General features: G+C 46.0%; 1 protein-coding gene across 14 annotated transcripts in view; it reads right to left on the reverse strand.

Moving 5' to 3' along the window:
- Window positions 1–540: 540 nt before the first annotated feature.
- Window positions 541–21,505, reverse strand: part of DMRTB1 (DMRT like family B with proline rich C-terminal 1) — a 140,762-nt gene continuing 119,797 nt past the window's right edge. For 6 of the 14 annotated variants that reach the window (XM_058303548.1, XM_058303552.1, XM_023591826.2 and 3 more), the window contains 4 exons: window positions 11,973–14,082; window positions 10,112–10,308; window positions 6,515–6,695; window positions 541–1,426 (listed from right to left, as the gene is read on the reverse strand). In XM_058303548.1, coding sequence (XP_058159531.1) covers window positions 1,353–1,426; window positions 6,515–6,695; window positions 10,112–10,308; window positions 11,973–12,546 — 1,026 coding nt within the window. In that variant the 5' untranslated portion in view covers window positions 12,547–14,082 and the 3' untranslated portion in view covers window positions 541–1,352. Of the gene's footprint in view, window positions 1,427–4,234; window positions 4,290–6,514; window positions 6,696–10,111; window positions 10,309–11,972; window positions 14,083–15,030; window positions 15,508–21,505 lie in introns of those variants that run through there. The other 8 variants (XM_058303559.1, XM_058303556.1, XM_058303555.1 and 5 more) reach the window with 4 other exon arrangements.

A 21,505-nucleotide genomic window follows, 5' to 3' on the forward strand; every position in this document is an offset into this window, starting at 1 on the left:
TTTCTGTCTCTCCCACCAGACTCCATACCCTTCATGGACAGAGCCAATGATTATCAGGCTCTGAATCCAGTAGAGGCGCAGGAATTTAAAAAAAAAAAATTTTTTTTTAAACAAAGGAGCAAATGAAATGAAAGGAAGAGAGAGGGCTAGGACTTTAAAACAGTAGAATGGATCGGGTTGTTTTTTTTTTAAAACGATGGTCCTCTGCAGCTGGTGTCCCCAGATGAAAGGGGCTAGGGAAGGAAAGTTAAAGGAAAGCTTTACATTTCCAGTGTCTTAAAATAATAAAGGAAATGAAGAAACTTACTGGTTTCTCCTTGCTTAAAATAGTTAATAACAAAGGAAATAAAGAAACCTACTAGCTTGGCCCAAACCTTTTGCTTGATAAGTAAGGTAAGGGTGGGAATACCTAGGAGAAGGAGGGACCTGTCTAAGTAAGTATACAGTAGAGGCAAGCCACAAGCCAGACACCTGGGCCCCCTTCTGCCCCCACCTAAGCGCTGCCTCCCGCAAGGATTCAAAGAGAATAAATCTTCCACGAAGATTCCATTGCTCACTTTATTTCAACAGTCAACAGTTCCCAGGGAAGGAGCTGCTCATGCCATAAGCCATTTGGAAGCACCATTCTATTCTTTGGGAATGGCAGCAGTGCTTATGAACAGCCTACTTTTCTAAGTTGGCAATCATTATAAAAACATCAAATAGTCAAACTTTTTTTAATAGATTTTTTAAACCAGAAATGATGCTTATAACTGCTCAAACTTTATGGAGGGCAAGTGAAGCGGCCCCAGGGGTCAGAATGCTCACTAGTAAAACCTCTTGGAGGGGGGGTGAGGGGCAGTGGCCAGGCAGACCGCTGGGGACAGAGCAGCAAGGAAGGACGCTGCAGAACCTGCTGTCAACGCCCCTGTCCTGGCTGCTCGCTCCAGCTGCCTGGGTGGGCTGGAAGTTTGTCAGTGGTGGCCCCAGCTGGTAGCAGAAGGCTGGGTCAGGTGGTGTGGCCTGCCCTGCAGCAGGGCCTGAGGAAATCAGACTGTCTCAGGTGGTTTGTCAGATAACGGCAGCACTACTCAGGGACAGTTAAATTCATTCCTAAACATTCGCTTCCACCAGGCCCCACTCCTCAGCCCTGAACCACACCCCCTCCCGTAACATCTTCCTCCTCATTCATTCACAATCCAGGATTGGGAGAACCTTTGCAATCACCCTCCTTCCTCCTATCTTGAAATGGGAATTAGCTGCATTTACACCTATCACTATCTCTCCTCCTTCCACCTTACTGAAGACAGGTGACAGATCACTGCTGTCACACCCCTGAGGCCCCACTTCATTGGCCCAGGAGGGCCTGAGGCTTAGTTGGACTGCTCCTGAGAAGACGGCTGGCTGGGCTGGCTGGGCTCACACGGCACCTCAGCATCCTGGTCATCTGTGAAAGGCAAAGAGGAGCCAGATTTAGAAAGGGGAAAATAGCTATCTTCAGATGCAAATGTTCTCTAAGGCATTCCCATCCTTCTCAGCCCCTACGGAGAATCAGCTTGTCTTTAATTTGCTAGAGGTCAGGAGATGTGAACACTAGCCTTGACCACATGATGCAGACTCAAATTCAAACTCCAGCTCTGCTCCTCACAAGCAGGGGGGCATTAAGCAGGTGCCTACACATCTCTGAACTTGAGCGTCCCCTGAGGTTTTCATATCTGTAAAATGAGCTGATACCTGGCAGCATGGGGATTAGGTGAAACAATAAATGACAGCCAAATTTCACCAACACCTTCAGTGCTCCAGGTTCTGCTCTTTCACCCTCACAATAACCCCATGAGGTGGGCACCATTATTCATCCAATTTTGCAGATGTTGAAACAGAGGCACCAAGGAGTGAATGAACTTACCCAAGGTCACACAACTGGTAAGTGCTGGAACCAGGACTCAGAGCCAGCTGCCTGGCACCAGGGCCAGGCCGCTTCCAGCCACCAGTGCATCACACGTGGCCAGTGCACCACGGGCCTCAGATTCAGTAAAATGGGGATGAGAACACCTCACTCAGCTCATAAGATTGTTCTGACAGTCATGAGAGAGATTTGTATTAGGTTTGTGCAAACGTAATTGCGGTTTTTCATTGTTGAAACTTGCTGTGTGATATCGGCATACATTCTTAAATAGATGTGATTATGTTATACATCATTTTAATGTGCATTTCTTGCTTTCTGATATTTCGTAATGATTTATTACTTGCTGTTTATTTTATATTTATTTTAGACTATGGAAACTCGAGTGATTTTCTTATTTGAGTTCAAAATGGGTCATAAAGCAGCGGAGACAACTTGCAACATTGACAACACATTTGGCCCAGGAACTGCTAAGGAACGTACAGGGCAGTGGCGGTTCAAGAAGCTTTGCAAAGGAGAGGAGAACCCTGAAGATAAGGAGCGTAGTGGCCAGCCATCAGAAGTTGATAACAACCAACTGAGAGCAATGTCGAAACTGACCCTCTTAAACCACATGGGAAGTTGCTGAAGAACTCACGTCAAACATTCTACAGTAGTTCGGCATTTGAAGCAAATTGGAAAGGTGAAAAAGCTAGATAAGTGGGTGCCTCATAAACTGAAACTTTTTTTAAAAAAAAGTTGTTTTAGAAGTGTTGTCTTCTTTTATTCTACACAACAATGAACTACTTCTCAATTGGACTGTGATGTGCAATGAAAAGTGGATTTTATATGACAACCAGCAATGACCAGCTCAGTGGCTGAACCAAGAAGCAGCTCCAAAGCACTTCCCAAAGCCAAATTTGCACCAAAAAAAAGGTCATGGTCACTGTTTGGTGGTCTCCTGCCACTATGATCCACTACAGCTTTCTGAATTTCAGCGAAACCATTACACCTGAGTATTATGCTCAGCAAATCAATGAGATGCACTGAAAACTACACTGGCTGCAGCCTGCACTGGTCAAGAGCAAGGGCCCAATTCTTCTTCACAATAATGCCCTACTGCATGTTGCACAACCAACACCTCAAAAGTTGAATGAATTGGGCTATGAAGTTTTGCCTCATCCATCATTCACCTGACCTCTCACCAACCAACTATCACTTCTTCAAGCATCTTGACAACTTTTTGCAGGGAAAACATTTCCATAACCAGTAGGATGCAGAAAATGCTTCCCAAGAGTTCATTAACTCCCAAAGCACGGATTTTTACACTACAGGAATACACAAACTTATTTCTCATGGGAAAAAAATGTGTTGATTGTAATGGGTTCCTATTTTGACTAATAAAGATGTGTTTGAGCCTAGTTACAATGATTTAAAATTCGTGGTCTGAAACTGCAATTTCTTTTGCACCAAACTAATAAAAGCAGAGAGCCGTAATTCTCTCTAGCAAGTTTTCCTGTGGTGCATCCACACTTGAGTCTAACTCTTTCCCTTCCCCGAAGCCAGGCCATCTCTCCCTTAACCATAGGTCTAGGAATGAAATCTACCTTTTTTTTTTTTTCTTCAGTTGTAGCTGCAGCCCCAGATGTGAGAACTACTCCAACCTGCAGGAGTAGGAACCCCTCCACCAAAGGGGGTGTCTTTAATTCACACAGGCCCCATCCCCGGCCCTCTGCCACCAGGAGGGCCTGCCCACTCCTAACACCAAGGCCAGAACACTCCAAGGTTTTGCACCTACTTCTCGGCAGCAAGGTAAAATGACCCATGCATGCTGGGCTCTCAGTTTTGCTTCCTCCCTGGGAAGCATCATTGATGTTGCTGATTCTCCAGCCTGGCCATGGCTGTCAGCACACATTTGGGAGGAAGGAAGCCCCAACCCTGTGGCACCCATGCCAAGGGGAGCTCCCAAGCTGTGTGCTGATCACAAGACGTGGGGGCAAACCTGAGGCCCTCGAGCTGTCCCCAGTGAGAGCCAAGGCCACCATGCAGGCCCTGGAAGTAACAGAGTGGAAGGTGCTGGCCACGAGGAGGATGGCCTGGGGCAGCGGCCAGAGCTCCCAATCAGGAGTCAGATTTGTGGCTTTGCCTCTCAGAGCGAAGCTTCAGTTACTTCATCTGTAAGGGGGTGGCATTACCACACCACCTGCCTCTTGGAGAACTAGACGAGACCCATTTGTCCTCTCCATTGGGCCTCAGATAATCTAGACAGTAAAAGAGTTTCTCTGAAGAGAGCAAAGCGCAGCCCAGCCGTTAAGAGAAGCTGTCTGTGCTGGATCAGAATGGCAGGCCCAGGCGACCAGCTCCTCTACTTACTAGCTATGTGATCTTGAGGAAGTTACTTCACCTCTCCATTCCTTATTTTCTTCCTCTGTAAGATATGGATAATAATAGCACTCCCTCACTGGGTTGTCTAAGAATTAAATGTAAAGCAAATAGAACACTACCTATCACAAATTATTAGTAGGTATTCCAGTTATTATTTAAATTTCCCCCTTAGCTCCTTTGCCTTCCTGAGCCCCATGGTTCAATGCCCTGCTAACCCTCGCACAACTGAGGAATCACAGGAACCCAGCCTCAAACCCAACTTTGGCCTCAAAGCCAGGGTGCTCTGCTGGGCAGCACTGCCTCCCAGGGCCTGGGAGAAGCCACCTTCTCTGCCCACGTCACCTGCCTGTTGGGATGGAGGGCCCTGACTGACAGTGCATGGGACACAGCTCTATAATCCAGAAATGCCTGATCAGTCTAAGGAACCTGAATCTCCCCAGGGTCTCCAGAGACCTGCTCTCACCAAGACTCTGTGCCGGAGATCCTGTTCCATCAGAGCCTACAGAAACATTCTGGTCATGGGTTTAAACTAGTTGTCCCCCAGGAGTCCTAAAAGTGCAATCAGCCTTGTTGAGGATCCAACAGGCTCATCTCTGATAGTTTTTGTCCTCATTGTTTGTGAGGGTGAAAGGAATATTTTGACTCTCTGGGTGGGAATGTAATATTCTTTCACTGGGAGGTGGCTAGGAAAGTGCTGAGCTGTCTGGCCCACCATGCCTCCTGCCAGCACTGCAGGATCTTCGGCTCCAACTGTTATACAGCAAAGCCTTACAGCCAGTTCTTGAAGGTTCTGAGTAACAGGTGGACTCTAGTCCCGGCCCATTTAACCTGGGTTGCTTGCTAAGGAGGAAAAGGCCTTGGGCCCCATCAGCTGGGCTCGGCTGCAGCCACTGACTTTACTAAGAAAGGGACATTCTCAAGTTCATCGAATTTGTCAGCCCTTTCCAAAACCAGGGGAAGACTGGACAGACAAAATTCTCTAGCGTAAAGATGCAAGGGCCTTAAAACAACTTTTCACATCCAAAATTTCAGTCACAGTAACCCTATGGCAGGCCCATCTTACAGGTGTTAAGGGGGCCTAGATGAGAGTTGTGAGTGCCCAGTGTCACCAGTGGCAGTTTGGTATTGTTTATGAATCCAAAAATAGATATTGGATTGCATATGTGAACTGGTCTGTTCCTCTGGGCTATATTAGACTCAGAGGTTTCACTTTTACTTTATTAAATCAAGATTAGGACTTTTATTTGATGCCTTAGGGTGACTCGGTTTGAGGCCCTGCCTACAGCTAGCCTACAGCTGTGGACTATATAAAAGGATGCTCAGTCAAAGAGAGGGAAGTAAATACATGGGGAAGGAGAACAGAGAGTTTAGTTCTGACTCTGGAGTCCTGGGAGAAAGAACCAAGCTGTTCGCCTGACAGTTTACAATTGGCCTTGTGGAGAGAACAGAGCAGCTGAGTTCAAAAAGAAAAGAGCTCTGGGAAGAGAGAAGAACCTTATGCCGGGCTACAGCTGAGATGGAAAGAAGCTGAGCTCACGGAGTCTTAAGAGGAAGGGGAAGGCTGAACCTTTGCAGAGACCAGCAGCCATCTTGCTCCAACATGTGGCAACAGACTTTGGTGAGGGAAGTAACTTACACTTTATGGCCTTGTGACTGTAAGCTTCTACCCCAAATAAAGACCCTTTATAAAAGCCAACAGATTTCTGGGACTTTGCATCAGCACCCCTTTGGCTGACTAATACACCCACAGCACACCAGTGGCAGAGTTGGGAAGGACAGGGGCTCTAGCTCCTGGGCTGCTGCTCTCTCCAGAGTGATCTAGGGCAGAGGAACCAGCCCCACCAACCCCAGACTGGCTGTAATTGCTGCTTGAGGCTCAGCATCTGCTGCTTCACTGTGCACAGAAGGGTGGCACTTCTGGTCTTCTGAACACACCACATGCAAGTCGTCCTCTACACCTTTGCCCATGGGAACTGCTAAGGTGAGGGAATGAGCACTGGACTTGGAGTTGGAGAACTCCTTTCAAGTTCCAGCCTTACAATTTACATCTGTGAGGACCTCTCAGAAACCCCTCAGGGTGCTGTCACCTGAGAATCCTTGTTTATGGAGATTGGGGAAGGGGTGTGAGAAAACAGCTCAGCCCAGGGCCCAGCACATTTTAAATTCTGTTCTCCTCCCTTCTCTCCACACCCTCTTCAGATTAGGTTCCCCCTCTTCCAGGAAGCCTTCCTAGCTCCTCTGGAAGTTGGAAGATAGGTGTCCACTTACCAGTGGTTTCCTTGTCTGTGTCAGACAGGATGGTCAGCGAGAAAGATGGTGGTGGTGGCGGCGGCGGGGGCGGTGGGAGGAAGTGGAGCGCAGAGAGGAAGCCTGGCGGGAGGAACTGAGGCTGCGGCGGAGGAGGGGGAGGGTAGTAGCGTGGCTGGAAGTCTCCCACTGGTTCCGACACCTGCATGACACACACAGCAAAGAAGCCAGATGGAGGAAAGGGTAGCCCAGATGGGTTGACCAAACATGTCTTTTTCCCTGAGTGGGGGTTGCCAAAGGGGTGGAATCACCTCTGGGCCCAAAACATCTAGACACAGGACACTTGGAACAGGGCGTTCAGCAAACTTTTTCTTTGACAAAGAATATTTGCTGAGCGCCCACGTGGCAGCAAGTACTATGCTAGGCGCAGGGGGTTCAGCAGAGCCAGCCCAGGCCCCCGCCCTCACCGAGCTTCCGTTCTAGAGGGCTGCCGATGATAGGCAAGTATATGTAAATTTGTCAATGGAACACTCTGTCTTTCTGTTTGGGGGCTGGGCTTAAGGCAAGGGGTGGGTGGGGAGGAATAGGGTTGGGAGGTGACAATGCTACAAGCTAAATTAAGGCCTATCTAACCCTGGGTCTCCACCCTTCCCAGGCAGCAGGGATGGGGTTGGGGTGCACTCAGGGCTCCACCCACACGCTGCTATTGGTGACCCAGGCCAAATAATTGAAGGCAAGAAGGAATGCAGTCACACCTCTGAGAAGCCTGGGCAAGAGCCTGACAGTACCCCTGACTGAGCCCTCTGTATGCGCCAGGCACTGATGACCACAGAACTCGTAAGTGGCAGTGGCTGAACAGGATCCCACATCCATTTGATGCCACAGCCCACGCACTGACCACCGTACTGCACTGCTCCATGCTGGGGAAGGGTCCAAAGGCTTCTCAGCCACGTAGGGTCCTGTTTTCCAGCACACATAACAATGTAACCTGGCGTGTGCAGGGGCCTGGGGGAGCTTTATGCTAGCATGGCTGGGGAAGAAGTCAGCCACCTAGTCCAGCAGTCACTGAGGGAAGGAGGCCTAGGGACCCCAGGAAAGTGACTTCTGTTCCTCTTCAGTAAATAGAGGTGAACCCCACCCAGATGACCCAAAGGCTAAAATGAGGGGATTTGGTGAGGTGACGACTAACAGAGAAAGATGTGAGTGTAGTACAATAATAGTAATAATGAGTTTTAGATGTAGTGCCTGCTATTTACTTCTCCATCCACACACTTCACAGCAGCACTTTCCAAGCTCTGTTCTGTGGAACCCTAGTATCCTACAAAATTATTTTTAAGTGAAGAAATGTTCTTAAGTCAAGTGAGTTTGAGAAACCCTGCCTCCTCTCCCCCACACTGGAGTGGCACACACGAGCATATTTAAGGTCTGGACAGTCTGCAAAACCTCCTTAGATTAACCCAACATTTCCTAATGTCTTTTAACCATGAGGAATAGAAGAAAGCCCATTTTCAAGTACCTATTATGTGCCAGACCCTGTGCTAGGAACTTTACATGCATTATGCCTTATTTAATCTGTTCAACCAACAGCCCTATGAGAGAGAGTCTCCCCAGTTTTACAGATAAAAACCTAGGTTACCCAGAGATTAGGTAAACTTCCCAGGTCATACAGCTGTAAATGAGAGGGGAGGACTGGATCCTAGGGCTCTCCAACTTCAGGGCCTATGCTCTTTAGTGAAGAGAACAGAGGAAGCAAAGCAGGAGCAGGTGGGGCAGGGACAGGACTGGGAAGGAGGAAGGTGCCTCTGAGGAGTACCTCAGACCTGGGCTGGGGGCAACAGCGTTCAGGTTTCCAACAGCCTGACAAATCCTGATCCTCTGTCCAAACATGAAGGGGGTGGGAGGGGGTATTATTAGCGCCTTAGTTCCAAGCTGCTCAGCCAAGTCTCTCCCTGGATCACAGCTCCTGCCTGGGGCCTGTGGTGGCAGTTCAGGCCCAGATAAAGTGACTGAAATCACACTCTTAACAAAGGCCGTCTGGCGGGCCCGTCAATCAGAGCCCTGCCCCGGACGCCAGGCTCCAGGCTTCTGTGTGAGCAGACGGTATGTGCTGGGCTTGGACAGAGCCCCTCTCTTTGTGTGGAAGCTGAAGATGCCTTGCTTTTCTGGGCTGCAATAAAGTGGTCAAGGGGACAAAGGCAGCACTCCCAGGTCTGAAGCATGGCAGGGGTGGTGATGGGGGCTAAGGACCAGCTTTTTCCTATTTCTGTGTGAGACACACAATTGGGGCATAAAGCACCTGGGCCCTGGAGCCAGGGCAACCAAAGCACACAGCCTGGCTCCATCACCCAGCAGCTGTGTAAACTGCAGCCCACCCGGTCCATCACTCACTAGTTCTGTGACCTTGAACAAATGACTTAACTTCTGAACCTGTTTCCTTGACTTTAGAATGGGCTAATGACACCTCCCTTGAAGGTGCTTGTAAGAGACAATGGAAAATGATTTTTAAAAACACAAAATGTCACAATTTCTAAAGCAGATGGAAAAGATGCTGCTGGGACTGAAGCAAGAATAGGGACCCAGAGCCCTGTGTGCCCTGACTGCCCACTGGACCAGCTACACACTCTGCAGCTTGCTAATGGCTCTCATTATGGAAATGTCAAGTTCTCATCTTTCTTCCTATTAAACCAAAGAAGGCAGCTCTCTCCGCCCTCCACCTAAGGGAAACATCTCTGTAGATACCTAGGGTTGGGATTTTAGCACTGAGGGAGGGAGAAAAGGTAATGGTGGTTTCCATTTCCATGAACTTGTGCTGTATTTGAGCCAGGCTCTCTACTACCCCAACCCCCACCCCCACCCCCACCGCCAGAGTCCAGCCTTACGAGGCTGAAAGTTAGGACGTATCGCCAGGGCCCCTCACTATCCTGTTGCTCTGACGGCCCACTGGGGTTGCCAAGAGGGGGAGAGCTTTTAATTATCCTGGAAGGAACTGGGCACCAAGGCCACAAAACCTGGTCACCCTGCCTCATGTCCCACACAAGAGGCTGCCTGACTTTTACACACTTGGTATTCAAATCTCCAGGCTTGAAGAGTATACCAGTTAATCCTATGAAAGGATTAAATCCCACTATTCTTTCAACAGCTATTTCCTAAGGTGTCAGGGGCATTGGGGGAGGTTTCTGTATTTTTCATGACTAAGCTCAAATGTTACCTCCTCCTAAAAGTCCTTTGCAGCCTCAAGCAGACAGGGGACCTGGGTCTGGTTGTGGCTCTGTCCTAAATTCTGTGGCCCCAGGAAAGTGACATTCCCTCCAGCAGTTTAATGAAAGGCTCTTCTAGCGTCAGCACCCTGTGAGTCAAGGCTGGTGGTCACTTCTGCACTCCCAGAAACCTTAGCCCATAGTTCTGAAAAGCACATGCCACAGCACAGGCCGAGTGGTGTGGATTTGTCTACACATTAAGTGTGGTCAGCGCTGTGTCTCTCCTCCCAGGGCATGGGGCCTGGCACAGAGTGGGCACACCATTTATGACTACTGGCTTCCTGGGCCTGAGGATCTATATAGGCACCATGAGAGACTGGGATAAGGAGGAACCTGGAAAGGAGGCAGGAATGGAACTCACCAAGCCTCCTCCAGGCTGTTGACTGCAAGAGACATGCCGGAAGCCCCGCTGCAGGGGGACCCCTGTGCTTGGGGACGCATCCTGGTAGCCCAGCGAGAATGGGTGGTAAGAGTACATGCTCCTGGGGTACAGCTTGGGAGGCTCTCTTTCCAGGTACTCAGACCCCATCACAGAATCCGAGATGCTCAGAGGGTGCCCTGAAGAAGGCAAGCAATGAGGGAAGCATTAGAAACACACAGAGCTGGGGAAAAAAGAGCACATTACTGTACAACCAAGGGTAGCAGGATAACAAACACTCATATCCATTTGTAAAGAACTCCCACATCCATTACAACCTCTGAGCCTTGCTGCTTTTCAAATCCTTCAACTTCCCACTACTTTTAGAAAAACTCTTTGGCACAGTCTGTGAAGCACCATGTGGTCTGGTTCCTTCTTCTGCCCCAGCCGCATCACAAACCATAACCTCATTCATCTCAAGGTTTTTGCAGATACTATTCCTCAGGCCTAGAAGGCCTTCTTGGTCAGCTCCATTTTTTCCCTCCAGTGTACCTCAGATCCTATTCCTTCAGACCACAATTAAATCATCAATTATTACAGCTTTATGCACTTATTTGTGCGATTCCTTGAGGACATGCTGTTCCTCCCACCAGGACTACAAGATCCTTGAGTGCAGGTAATGTGGCTTTTTTCTTCATCATTAGTTCAACCATTAGTTTGTTGCAACTGTGACCTTGGAAAGGCAGCCTTCTCCTGTAACTACTGTTTCAGGTCTGTCTTCCCATCAGACAGCTAGATCCCTGCGGACCTAGGTTTTCCTAGAATGTCCCAGAAGGCAGAAATGGCCTTTAGAGAGTATGCAGGCCAATCTTCTCAGTAGGGAGAATGAGACAGGAGAGACTGCCACACAGGGAAGAGTCTGCCTAAGGTTACAGGTGAGCAGACCTCCCCATCTTATGCTTTTTCTACCATGCAGTAACAGCGAAAATACCAAGAAAACACATCTGCACCAAAAAGAACCTGTTTTTTTTTTTAAAGCTTCGACTCTCCAGGTGACTTAAAATTATACTTTAATACTAAAAGCAGCAAGCTATAAGGAATAATTTAATTTATACAAGGGTACGGGAGATTAAAAAAAAAAAAGGCATCAATATCTCCGTAGACCAACTGCTTCCCTCCACCAGACAGAGAAGCAGCGGGTAAACTGCCTAATTCTCCCTCCTACCCATAAAAAGGGCGGGAATGGATGCGTAGGCCCCCTCGCAGAGTGGGAGGCGAGGTGGAAGCAGAGTCTCCTGCCCTAGAAAAGAACGGGAAGGGGTATACAAGGGCAGGTGGGTAATACTGGGACACTGCAAAGAAGAGCGCCTCTAGGAGGAGCCACCAGCCTTCGAAAGATTGCGCAGGCGCAGTCAGAACTGAGCCTGCCCACCCACTGAAAACCAGGGTGGGTGGAGCCTGCAGTCCAAGAAAAAGGCGGTAAGGGGTGCGCAAGCGCAGTTGGGTTGGTCTGCACAGGGCGTCCCCATCAGGGAGGAGTCACAGCCAAGCTGGCGTGGGAGCCATCTTTTCTTGGCAAGCTGTAAAGGGCAAAAGCTCTAGCTAAACGTTAAAAACCCTTTTTAGAAATGGTACTTTTCCTTTTTTGCAAAAAAAACAATCCTTGTTCAGAGAGAGGCTTATCAAAGCAAAGGCTACTTCTGGAAAGCAGTTTGTCTCTTCTAAACCCCCCTTTCCCGCCCCAACGGCCCCATCGGGGCGGTTCCCAGGTGTGACTGGTCGGCCAGCTCCGGGAGCAGGGAAGCTGCAGCCTGGAGCGGAATTGGCAGTGGGGCCATTGCCGCACCGGGCCTGGGAATCTTACCGAGGTCGGCGAACCGTGGGCTACACATGGGCCGCAGCAGCCTGCGCGTCTCCAGATGGCCGGGGCCTCCCCTTCCCGCGGCCTCCGACTCGAGCTGGGGGCCCATAGAGCCCGGCATCGCCGCAGCCGCCGCGCCTTCGTTCGGCCCCACGTGGCCACGGCCGCCCAGAACCGGTTGAAAAGCGCTGGGGCCTGGGCTCGGGCCCCTCGGGGGCCTCTCAGGAAAGCCAGAAGCCGAAAGGCCAGGTTCCGCGTCTCTGGAAGCAGCGGGCAGCACCAGCGGGCGGAGGTTTGGGCCTGAGGCGGCGGCCGTGGCCCCAGAGGCCAGCACGGGCCCGTGTACGCCCAGGGCCACCTCCTGCTCCTCCTCGGACGCCTGCTTCTTGAGCACCTTCTGCGCGGCCATGATCTTCTGGCGTTCAGTGATCAGGTAGCACTTCTCGCAGAGGCACTGCTTCCAGCGGCACTTGCCCGCGTGGCCCTTGACTGGCACCAGGAAGCCATGGTTCCTGCACCGCGAGCACTTGGGGGTGCGCAGCATCTTGTCGGCCTGTTTGCTAGGGTCTGCCTTCATAGCACAACCGCCACCCCCGGTAGCTGCCGAGCGAGTGGAGCAGGGATGAGCAGCGTCCCACAAGTCCCTGGTGCTGGGGACATTGGATACACTTGTAACAAAGCTGCTCTCAGTGTGTCCCGGGGACTGCAGCAAGACCCTTGCAATTCCCCTCCCTTTTTTGGGAGGGGGGAAAGGGTTTGTGTGCAAAATTTGGAGACTCCCTGAATTTCTGGGCCTTGAGTAATTAGGTGCAAGGGATTGGGTTAAATAAGTTTTTCATGGAATGCTATTGCATATAGCCATCCGGGTTGTCTGAAGTCTTAGACATTTAATTTTCCAAACTTTCTTTTCCCGCCACCACATAGAAGGTATTTCCTAACGTCAAAAAAGGCGGAATGATATTCAACGGTCCACAGATTTAAAACTCCAGAGGATGGTAGCGCTCAGTAATCCTATACCAGTAGACAAGCATTCTCAGTAGCAAACGTGTACCTCTTCCTAAAATCTGATGCTTCTGCTGAATTTCATTTCTCTGCCCTACAGACAAGCTTCCAGAATATTCTCAAGAGCTCAGTGCAGTGTGATGGTTGCTCAAGGGTGTGTCTTTATAGTCATTCCTATTTCTTAAGTCTTGCTCGTACAGGAATGCATTTCTGGAAGGTAGGGCATTGCCTTCCAAAGTAAAACCATACTTAGAATGCTTTAAAGTATAATATAGTCTTCGGATATTCTAGCACTCGCTTGAATCCTCGCCTAGCTTTGCCTTGAATTTAAGTCTCTAAACCAATCCAAATCTCAGAATACCTGAGAAGCTGTGACACCCTGAAGTCTTGTCTTTTTTTTTAGGTTAAAAAAGAGAGAAATGGGTCTCCAATACCTAGGTCAAAAAGCTTTTAATCAGAGGGTCAGTCATATAATTATTTAAGGAAGTAGTTATAGTTAATACCTGATTTAAAAGTATAGATTTAATTGCACTTTATTTGAAATTCTCTTTCTGATAAAGTAAAGTAAAAGAAGGGGAAGCATAGCCTCTACCTTGATTTTCCTGGGCCTTTGATTGCAGCTATGCTTTGTACTTCTTAAGGGCTGACTGGAATTAGAAAATGGTTGCCATTCTGAGACTCATTTGATTCTGCAAAGCTGAAAAAAGATTGGTCATCTTTTATTCTTTAGAAAAAGATATGCCTTATTTTAATAAGAGAACAAAAGTTTATACTTCCTGTATTGTTTAGCCCTTCGTATTTCCCTTATAAATTTATATCCATTTAAAGAGGTTCTATATGTTTGGTTTGCACTAACACTATCTTAATATTTTATTTAAAAAAAAATACACAAACACACACACCCATGACCCCATAGATAAAGGTTAGGCGAGCCCTTTTTCTGCCTCCACCCAATTCAAAATGTCTAAGTTTTTCATTGCTCTTGTCATTTGAAAATGGTTCTTAAAATTTGGGGCATAGCTGCCTTGTTTTATGATACTGCAAACTGTAAGGTCATTTTGTGCAATATCAAATTTAAATTTGAGCATCAGGTGACATTGGATGATGAGACCTAAAACAAAAAACAAAACAAGACAAAAAAACTTAAGCTACTCTCATTTACATTTCATGCTTGACCACCCAAGCTCTCTTCATTTTCTCATTAATGATTTAAAGAAAATTCCCATTCAAAGCAAAGTGTTCAAATTAACATATTTTACTGTTGTTAACTACAAAATACTTCCATATTACTTCATACTTTAAGGGCAAAATATTCCCAAGGTGATGTGAATTTGCATAGTGCTTTGAGAATATTAATAAACAACCATATATCTTTTTAATCAGTAGTCACATTATAAAATGCAGAAATCCCAGGGTTGATACAGTAAACAAATCTAAGAGGAAGGAAAAAGACTAGTTTATTTCTTTATTCCCCTAAAGCCTCAATTTGTGAAGGTAAATTCCAAAAGAGCTTTATTTATTTCACTCCTGGAAATTAAGGCAGATTGTTTTGGTTTTTTTGGTTTGATAGCTGAAGTTGCTTACTTCTTGAGATGCTGCTTTTTGTTTTTAATATATACATTTCTTTAAATTGTTATTTTTTAAAAGTTGATAACATGATGTAAAAATGGAAAACTGGAACTCATAAAAGCATGGAGAAATACAGATTCCTTCCTTCTCCACACCTAAACCTCAGAACATTTATGTTTAAGAAAATTTGAATTGTAGACTGTCATTTATAAAAAGAACAAGTTAGGGTTACTGAGAAATCACTGGTTTGACTAATTAACCAAAGAGAGGCTGGGGTGGTGATAATATCTGGCTCCCAACTTCAGATGTGACCCCTTTTCCCTTGTGATCCCAAGTTTCCTGCCTTGTATAATTTGTCTCTGTGTTAATTAACATGATTGCTATCGGTACTGTTTAATTCATATTCATTTTAAAGAATCTTGTATTATGCAGTGCACAGGGGTATCATTTATAATCATTAAATATTGCATGCATTGTAATGTTTCCTTACTGGTGGCACACAAGAGTGAAGAAGGGCTCTTTTACCGATAGCATCTTTCCCCCAGCAATTTTAACCCCGATGTCAGTTGTCGTCATCTTCTTGTGAGCAATGAACACTTTTCTGAAGATTTTGTAAAGGAGATAGACAGAGGATTACCATGATATATCTTAGAGTAGATGCTTTGAAATCCTGCCTTAAAACCTTCCTCCTCTGTGCAATGCCTACTAGAGATATATCCTACCCCCCCACACAGTGCCCAGGCTCACTGGCTTCTCTGGACTTTATTGATTTTTGTCCCACCTTTGTGAGGTTAAGGGCTGTGGCTATCTTATTTTCCTTTGTCCCTCATCTGTTTAAAATTCTGGGCAGAAGCCCAATGACTCAATCAACAGGGCCCCAGAGTGAGAAGGAAAAACCTTGCCTAGTGCACAATAGAAATTCATTAAATACTTTTTTTTTTCAAATACTTCTTGAATATACAAATGAATCCTGTCTGCCTCTTCTGCCAAAGCTAACTTCATCTTCTCCCTAATTTGTACAGAACATCAGCTTGGCTTCAGGAACTTTCTCCAAGCATAATACTGATGTTCAGCAAAACAGAAGGCCCACAGTGATCTCTCTCCTGACACCAGGATTGAGGAACCAACTCTGGTTCCTTGAGCTTACCCCACCTACCCCCAATGGCCTAATAATAGTAAAAGTGATTATTTGTCCAGGAATTCTTAAGGTCTTTATGAAAAATTTGCCCAAGATTTCACAACCAGTAAGTGGAAGAACCATGATTCAAAACCAAGAAATCTGACCTTAAAATCAATGTTCTTAACCAAATATTTGCTAACCAAATATTTCTTCTAAACAAATACAGTGCTCTCTTTAAGAAAATTTTGGTTACAAGTATAAATATTCATCTTATTGCAAACCCATTACAATTGGGGCAAAAGTAGGTGAGAGTGGTAGCAACCTGGGAAACTTCCTAAGATGCCCTCCTCAGCTGCTTTACTCTACCCACCAACAATATTTATTGAGTGCCAACTATGGACTAAGTATAAGAGAGACATATAAAAAGGTAGGATCCTTGCCTTTAGGCATATATTCTAATTGGAAATGCAGACAATAAACAATTCCAGTATGATGAAAGCAGGGAGAATGGAGGAGTGGTGGATAGACCGTGATGCTATGGGAGCCCATAAGGAGGACCTAACCTGGTTTGAGAAACCAAGACAGACTTTCCTGAAGGGCTAATTGCTCAGCTGAGGTCTAAAGAATGAGTAGGAATTAGTCAGCTACAGAAGCAGGAGAGGTATGTTAGGGCCAGAGAGAATAACATGTTTGAAGGCCTGCTGTGTGGCTATAATACAATGAGGTAAAGAGACTGAGAGAGAAAGTAGAAAGGTAAGTAGATCCAGATCATGGAGGGAGTCCTTGGGACACATAGTGGGCATCAGTTATCTAGGACCAAAGAGAGGAAGTGACATAGAACATGTGGGAAACGAGAACCCACGTTTTAGTTTGCCAAAAGGCTGCCTATATAAAGTACCAGAAATGTGCTGACTTTTTTTTTTTTTTTTTTTTGAGGTACTGGGTACCAGGGATTTGAACCTGGTACCTTGTATGTGAGAAGCTGGTGCTCAACCACTAAGCCACATCGGCTTCCTTGAGTTGATTTTTTCATTTGTTTTGCCTTTTTTTTTTTCAGGAGACACCAGGAACCAAACCCAAGACTTCCCATATGGGAGGCAGGTGCTCAACCACTTGAGCCACATCCACTCCCTGTGTTGACTTTTATAAAGGGTATTTATTTTGGGGTAAATGTGTGAAAAGTCCAACGAAAGACACCATAGGAGGTGCTTTCTCACCAAAACCATGGACGGTTGATTCTAGCATTATTACCACATAGTGAAGCAAGATGGCCACCAATCTCTGTGGAGGTCTCTGCCTCCCCCAGAATCTACCATCTCTTGGAGCTCAGCTTTGAATAAGCAGTCATAGGGCTCATGTCTTTCTGGGCCTCCTATATCAGTCTTGGCTGTTCCACTCTCCTCCCAAGTTCAATTGCAAGTTAAAAGGCATATCTTGGGGGCTTTGTGTTTAAACAATCCTGTCTCTCACATTGCAGAATCAAATATGCTGGCTCCCTTTTTCTCTGTCGTCTGTGTGAGTCCGTTTATATCAGACCCAGCAAAGGGGGTGGGGAATCAACCTGAGTCACACCTCACTAACTTAGTCCAATCAAAAGCCCTAAAATGAACTTATCAAGTCATCTAATCAAAGGCCCTTCAACTGAATTTAATGCAATCAAAGACCCAAGGGTATCACACCCACAATTTGCAAAATAATATTTCTCTTTTGGGGATTCATAAAATAATTTCAAACTGCCACACACAGATCCAAATATCTAGTCCCTGCCCTTGTTCTCTCAGAAGCCAGGGTGATATGTGGGATGGTAATTAAAACTTGCATAGGTATTGCAAGATTGAAATCTTGAATTGGGTTTTCTTTTGGGTGGGTATAGCAGTTTGATATTGTTTATGAATTCCAAAATTATCTATTGGATTATATTTGTAAACTAATCTGTTCTTCTGGGCATATTAGATTGTATTAACTTCAGAGGTTTCACTTTTACTTGATTAAATTATAATGGGCTTTGATTGGGCCACGTCAGTAGGACATTGAGTCCCTGCCTACTTGGTGGACAGGGAATCACAGAGATAACAACATGACAGAGGAGAGAGTTGGAGTTTTGATGCTGGAGCCCCTGGAAGTAAACACACAGAAGAACACAGAGGAATAGAGACCACTCCATAGACACGGCAGAGGGCCCAGGAAGAGAAAGAGCCTGATAGTCTACAGCTGACCTTGTGGAGAGAACAGAGCAGCTGAGCCTGGAGAGGAATGCGCCCTGGAAGAGAGACAAGACTTATCCCAGCCTACAGCTGAGATTCAAGAAGTTCGGACCATGTAACCCTAAGAAGAGGAGGAAGTCTGAACCTTTGCAGACATCAGCAGCCATCTTGCTTCAACATGTGGCAACAGATTTTGGTGAGGGAAGTAACTTACACTTTATGGCTTGGTAACTGTAAGATTCTACCTCCAAATAAATACCCCTTATAAAAGCCAACAGATTTCTGATATTTTGCATCAGCACTCCTTTGACTGACTAATACAGTGGGTGTTCCATGTGGGGCACACATTCAAGGCTAGACATGAATCTGAACCAGCACTGTGAGTTAGGCAATATCAACTGAAAAATAATAAACTAAGTTGCACCGCAACAAAGGAATTTGTATGGGGTCTTAGAATTGCAGTTCAGGACAGCACAGATTCAGGTGGCAACCCAGTCATGTCCTATCTTGGCATTTCCAGACAAAGGTTTTTTTAAAGGGAAAGAAGATTAGCTACATTGTTTGTGGTTGGTGAATTTTTGGGGTACTCTAATTGCCTTCAGGTTAGTTAACTGAGTTCTTTAAGTTGTGGTTTGTTTTATGGTCTGGATGTGGCTGAGATTTTGAGGAATATTGTGACAGTTTGAGATTATTTATGAATCCCCCAAAAAAGAAAGATTATGTTTGTAAACTATTCTTCTGGGTGTGATATACTTTGATTATATGGGATTCAGTTGAGGGGCCCTTGATTAAATTAACTGTTAAGGTTAAGGCTTTAACTCTACTACGTCAGTAATACATGACCCAGGTTGAGTTTCTGCCCCCTTAGTGGGCTGATATAAATGGACACTCATTCAAGAAAACACACAGGAAGAGGAAAGAACTTTGTCATTTTGATCCTACCATGTGACAGAAAGGAGAATGTTCAAACAGCTAAAGCCCCAGGGAGAGATGAGCCATTTGCCTAATAGTTTACAGCTCACCATGGAAAAGAGATTTGAGACCGATATAGGAAACCCTGAGAGACAAGCCCTAACTAGGAGAGAAAGGGCTGGAAGCCCAGAGGTAAAGAAGAGAGGAAGCAGAGATCAAGCAACCATTTTGTCAACACATGGCAACTGACTTTGGTGAGAAGGCATCCTTGAGTTGGACTCTTTATAGCCTTATAACTGTAAGCTTTTACCCCAAATACTCCATAAAAGCCAACAGATTTCTGGAACTCTGCATCAGCACCCCTTTGGCAGACTAATATAAACATCATTGATAGAGGCTTTGCATACTTTGGCAGTTTGTGATATTTGGCTGATATTTGTCTAGGAGTATCTCCAGAATGACCTCCTGACTCCATTTTAAATCTCTTAACTATAGTAACTCTTATTTTGTTTTATTTCTTTTAACATGTACCCCTTCTGATCAAGATCTTTCTCTGAAAGCATTGCTGATCAACATTTGGTATTAATCCCTCAGCACCAGAGAGGCTTATCCCTGGAAGTCATGGCCCATGAAGGGGGAATGTAGTAAGTTTATTTCCAGAATTTGACTTAGAGAGGGGCCACATTTGAGAAACAAATAGGTTTTTAGGAGGTGATTTTTAGGCATTAATTATATTTACGCTTAGTTTCATTGTTATAGAAATAAGCTGTATAATTGCAAACTCCAAGAGTTTGATGCATTAGCATGACCTAGAAGGTAGTTGCAGCTGTTGCTGTTAAAATGAGACAACAAATAAGAGAGATTTTAGTAGCTATAATATATAGGATTAGCAAAGTTTGCAATATGCTATGGATCTAGTCTCCCCAAGACCTAAGATTTAATACCTATGAATGCGTTGATGAATTGTGGTCCTTCTGTGAAGTCTAAGTTAGCATACTTCCAGCAATTTGATAGATTGTTTAGGTCAGCAGCTTTTTGTGTGGCTGGGGAAAAAGAATGATGAATGGCAAGGGACCAGGAAGAGAGGGTAAGGGCGAGAGTGAGGAGTTTAAAAAGGGGTAGGATTCATTATAGGAAGGACAGATATGGACTGGTGTATAAAGAAGGGTGGGGCAGGAATAAAAGTGCAAATAAGAGAGCTAATAGGAGAATAATGAAGATTAGAGAAGCATTATTGAATTCATTTATTTGATGAAATCTGCTCTGGTCTTAGTTCTTGGATTAGCCATTCACATCAGAGGCTGTCTACCTCTGGGTGATTCAGGCCTAAGATCAACAGTATTAGGAGGCGGACTTGGCCCAGTGGTTAGTGTGTCCGTCTACCACATGGGAGGTCCGCAGTTCAACCCCGGGCCTCCTTGACCCATGTGAGCTGGCCCATGCGCAGTGCTGATGCGTGCAAGGAGTGCCGTGCCACGCGGGGGTGTCCCCGCGTAGGGGAGCCCCACGCGCAAGGAGTGCGCCCCATAAGGAGAGCCACCCAACGCGAAAGAAAGTGCAGCCTGCCTAAGAATGGCACCGCCCACACGGAGAGCTGACACAACAAGATGTCTCAACAAAAAGAGACGCAGATTTCCATGCTGCTGACAACAGCAGAAGCGGGCAAAGAAGAAGATGCAGCAAATAGATAACAGACAACCGGGCGGGCGGGGGAGGGGAGAGAAATAAATAGATAAATAAATAAATAAATAAATCTTTAAAAAAAAAAAAAACAGTATTGTTATACAGGCCTGGTCCCAGGTCTTGGGATAGCCGTCCACAGATGTGGTCTACCTCTGATCCTTGGTAATTTTGAGCTTTAGGTCCCCAGTAGGAATGGATTTTCAGGCAGGGCTGGAACCTTTTTTAAATGAGAAATATGAATCCAAGAATCAATACCCTTTAATTTAGTTGCACATGGATTAGTTAAAAGTACTTGATAAGGTCTTTTCTAGCAAGATTGGAGTGAATCCTTATGGAGTTGTCTTTTCCAATATACAGAGTTGCCAGCCTAAAGATTGTGGTTCTGAATATCTTTGTCTCCTGGGAATGTACTATAAAGGGATTGTTCTACCAGGATTTCATTTTTTTAAAGGGTTTGATTAGTTCCTGACATTCGTTTAGCATGCTTCCTTTTACAAGGCAGGGCTCGTATATTCCAGAGTTTATTTTCACAGGTCTCCCTGCTAAAATTTTAAATGGGAATAACTTATGTTTTCTAAAAGGAATGAATCTCAGATTTAATAAGACTATACAGACAAGGTTTTTTTTAAAGAATTTCTTTTTTTTTTTTAAGATTTCTTTTTTATTTATTCCCCCCCCCCACCTAGTTTTCTGCTCTCTGTGTCCATTCCTATGTGTGCTTCTGTGGCCACTTCTATCCTTATCAGCGGCACTGGGAATCTGTGTTTCTTTTTGTTGCGTCATCATCCTGTGTCAGCTTTCCATGTGTGCAGCACCATTCTTGGGCAGGCTGCACTATGCACTGGGCGGCTCTCCTTACAGGGCACACTCCTTGCGTGTGGGGCTCCCCTACGCAGGGACATCCCTGCGTGGCATGGCGCTCCTTGCGCACATCAGCACTGCGCATGGGCCAGCTCCACACCAGTCAAGGAGGCCCGGGGTTTGAACTGTGGACCTCCCATGTGGTAGGTGGACGCCCTATCCATTGGGCCAAGTCCACTTCCCAA

Source organism: Dasypus novemcinctus, chromosome 9, assembly GCF_030445035.2.
Source record: "Dasypus novemcinctus isolate mDasNov1 chromosome 9, mDasNov1.1.hap2, whole genome shotgun sequence".
Taxonomy (NCBI): Eukaryota; Metazoa; Chordata; class Mammalia; order Cingulata; family Dasypodidae; genus Dasypus; species Dasypus novemcinctus.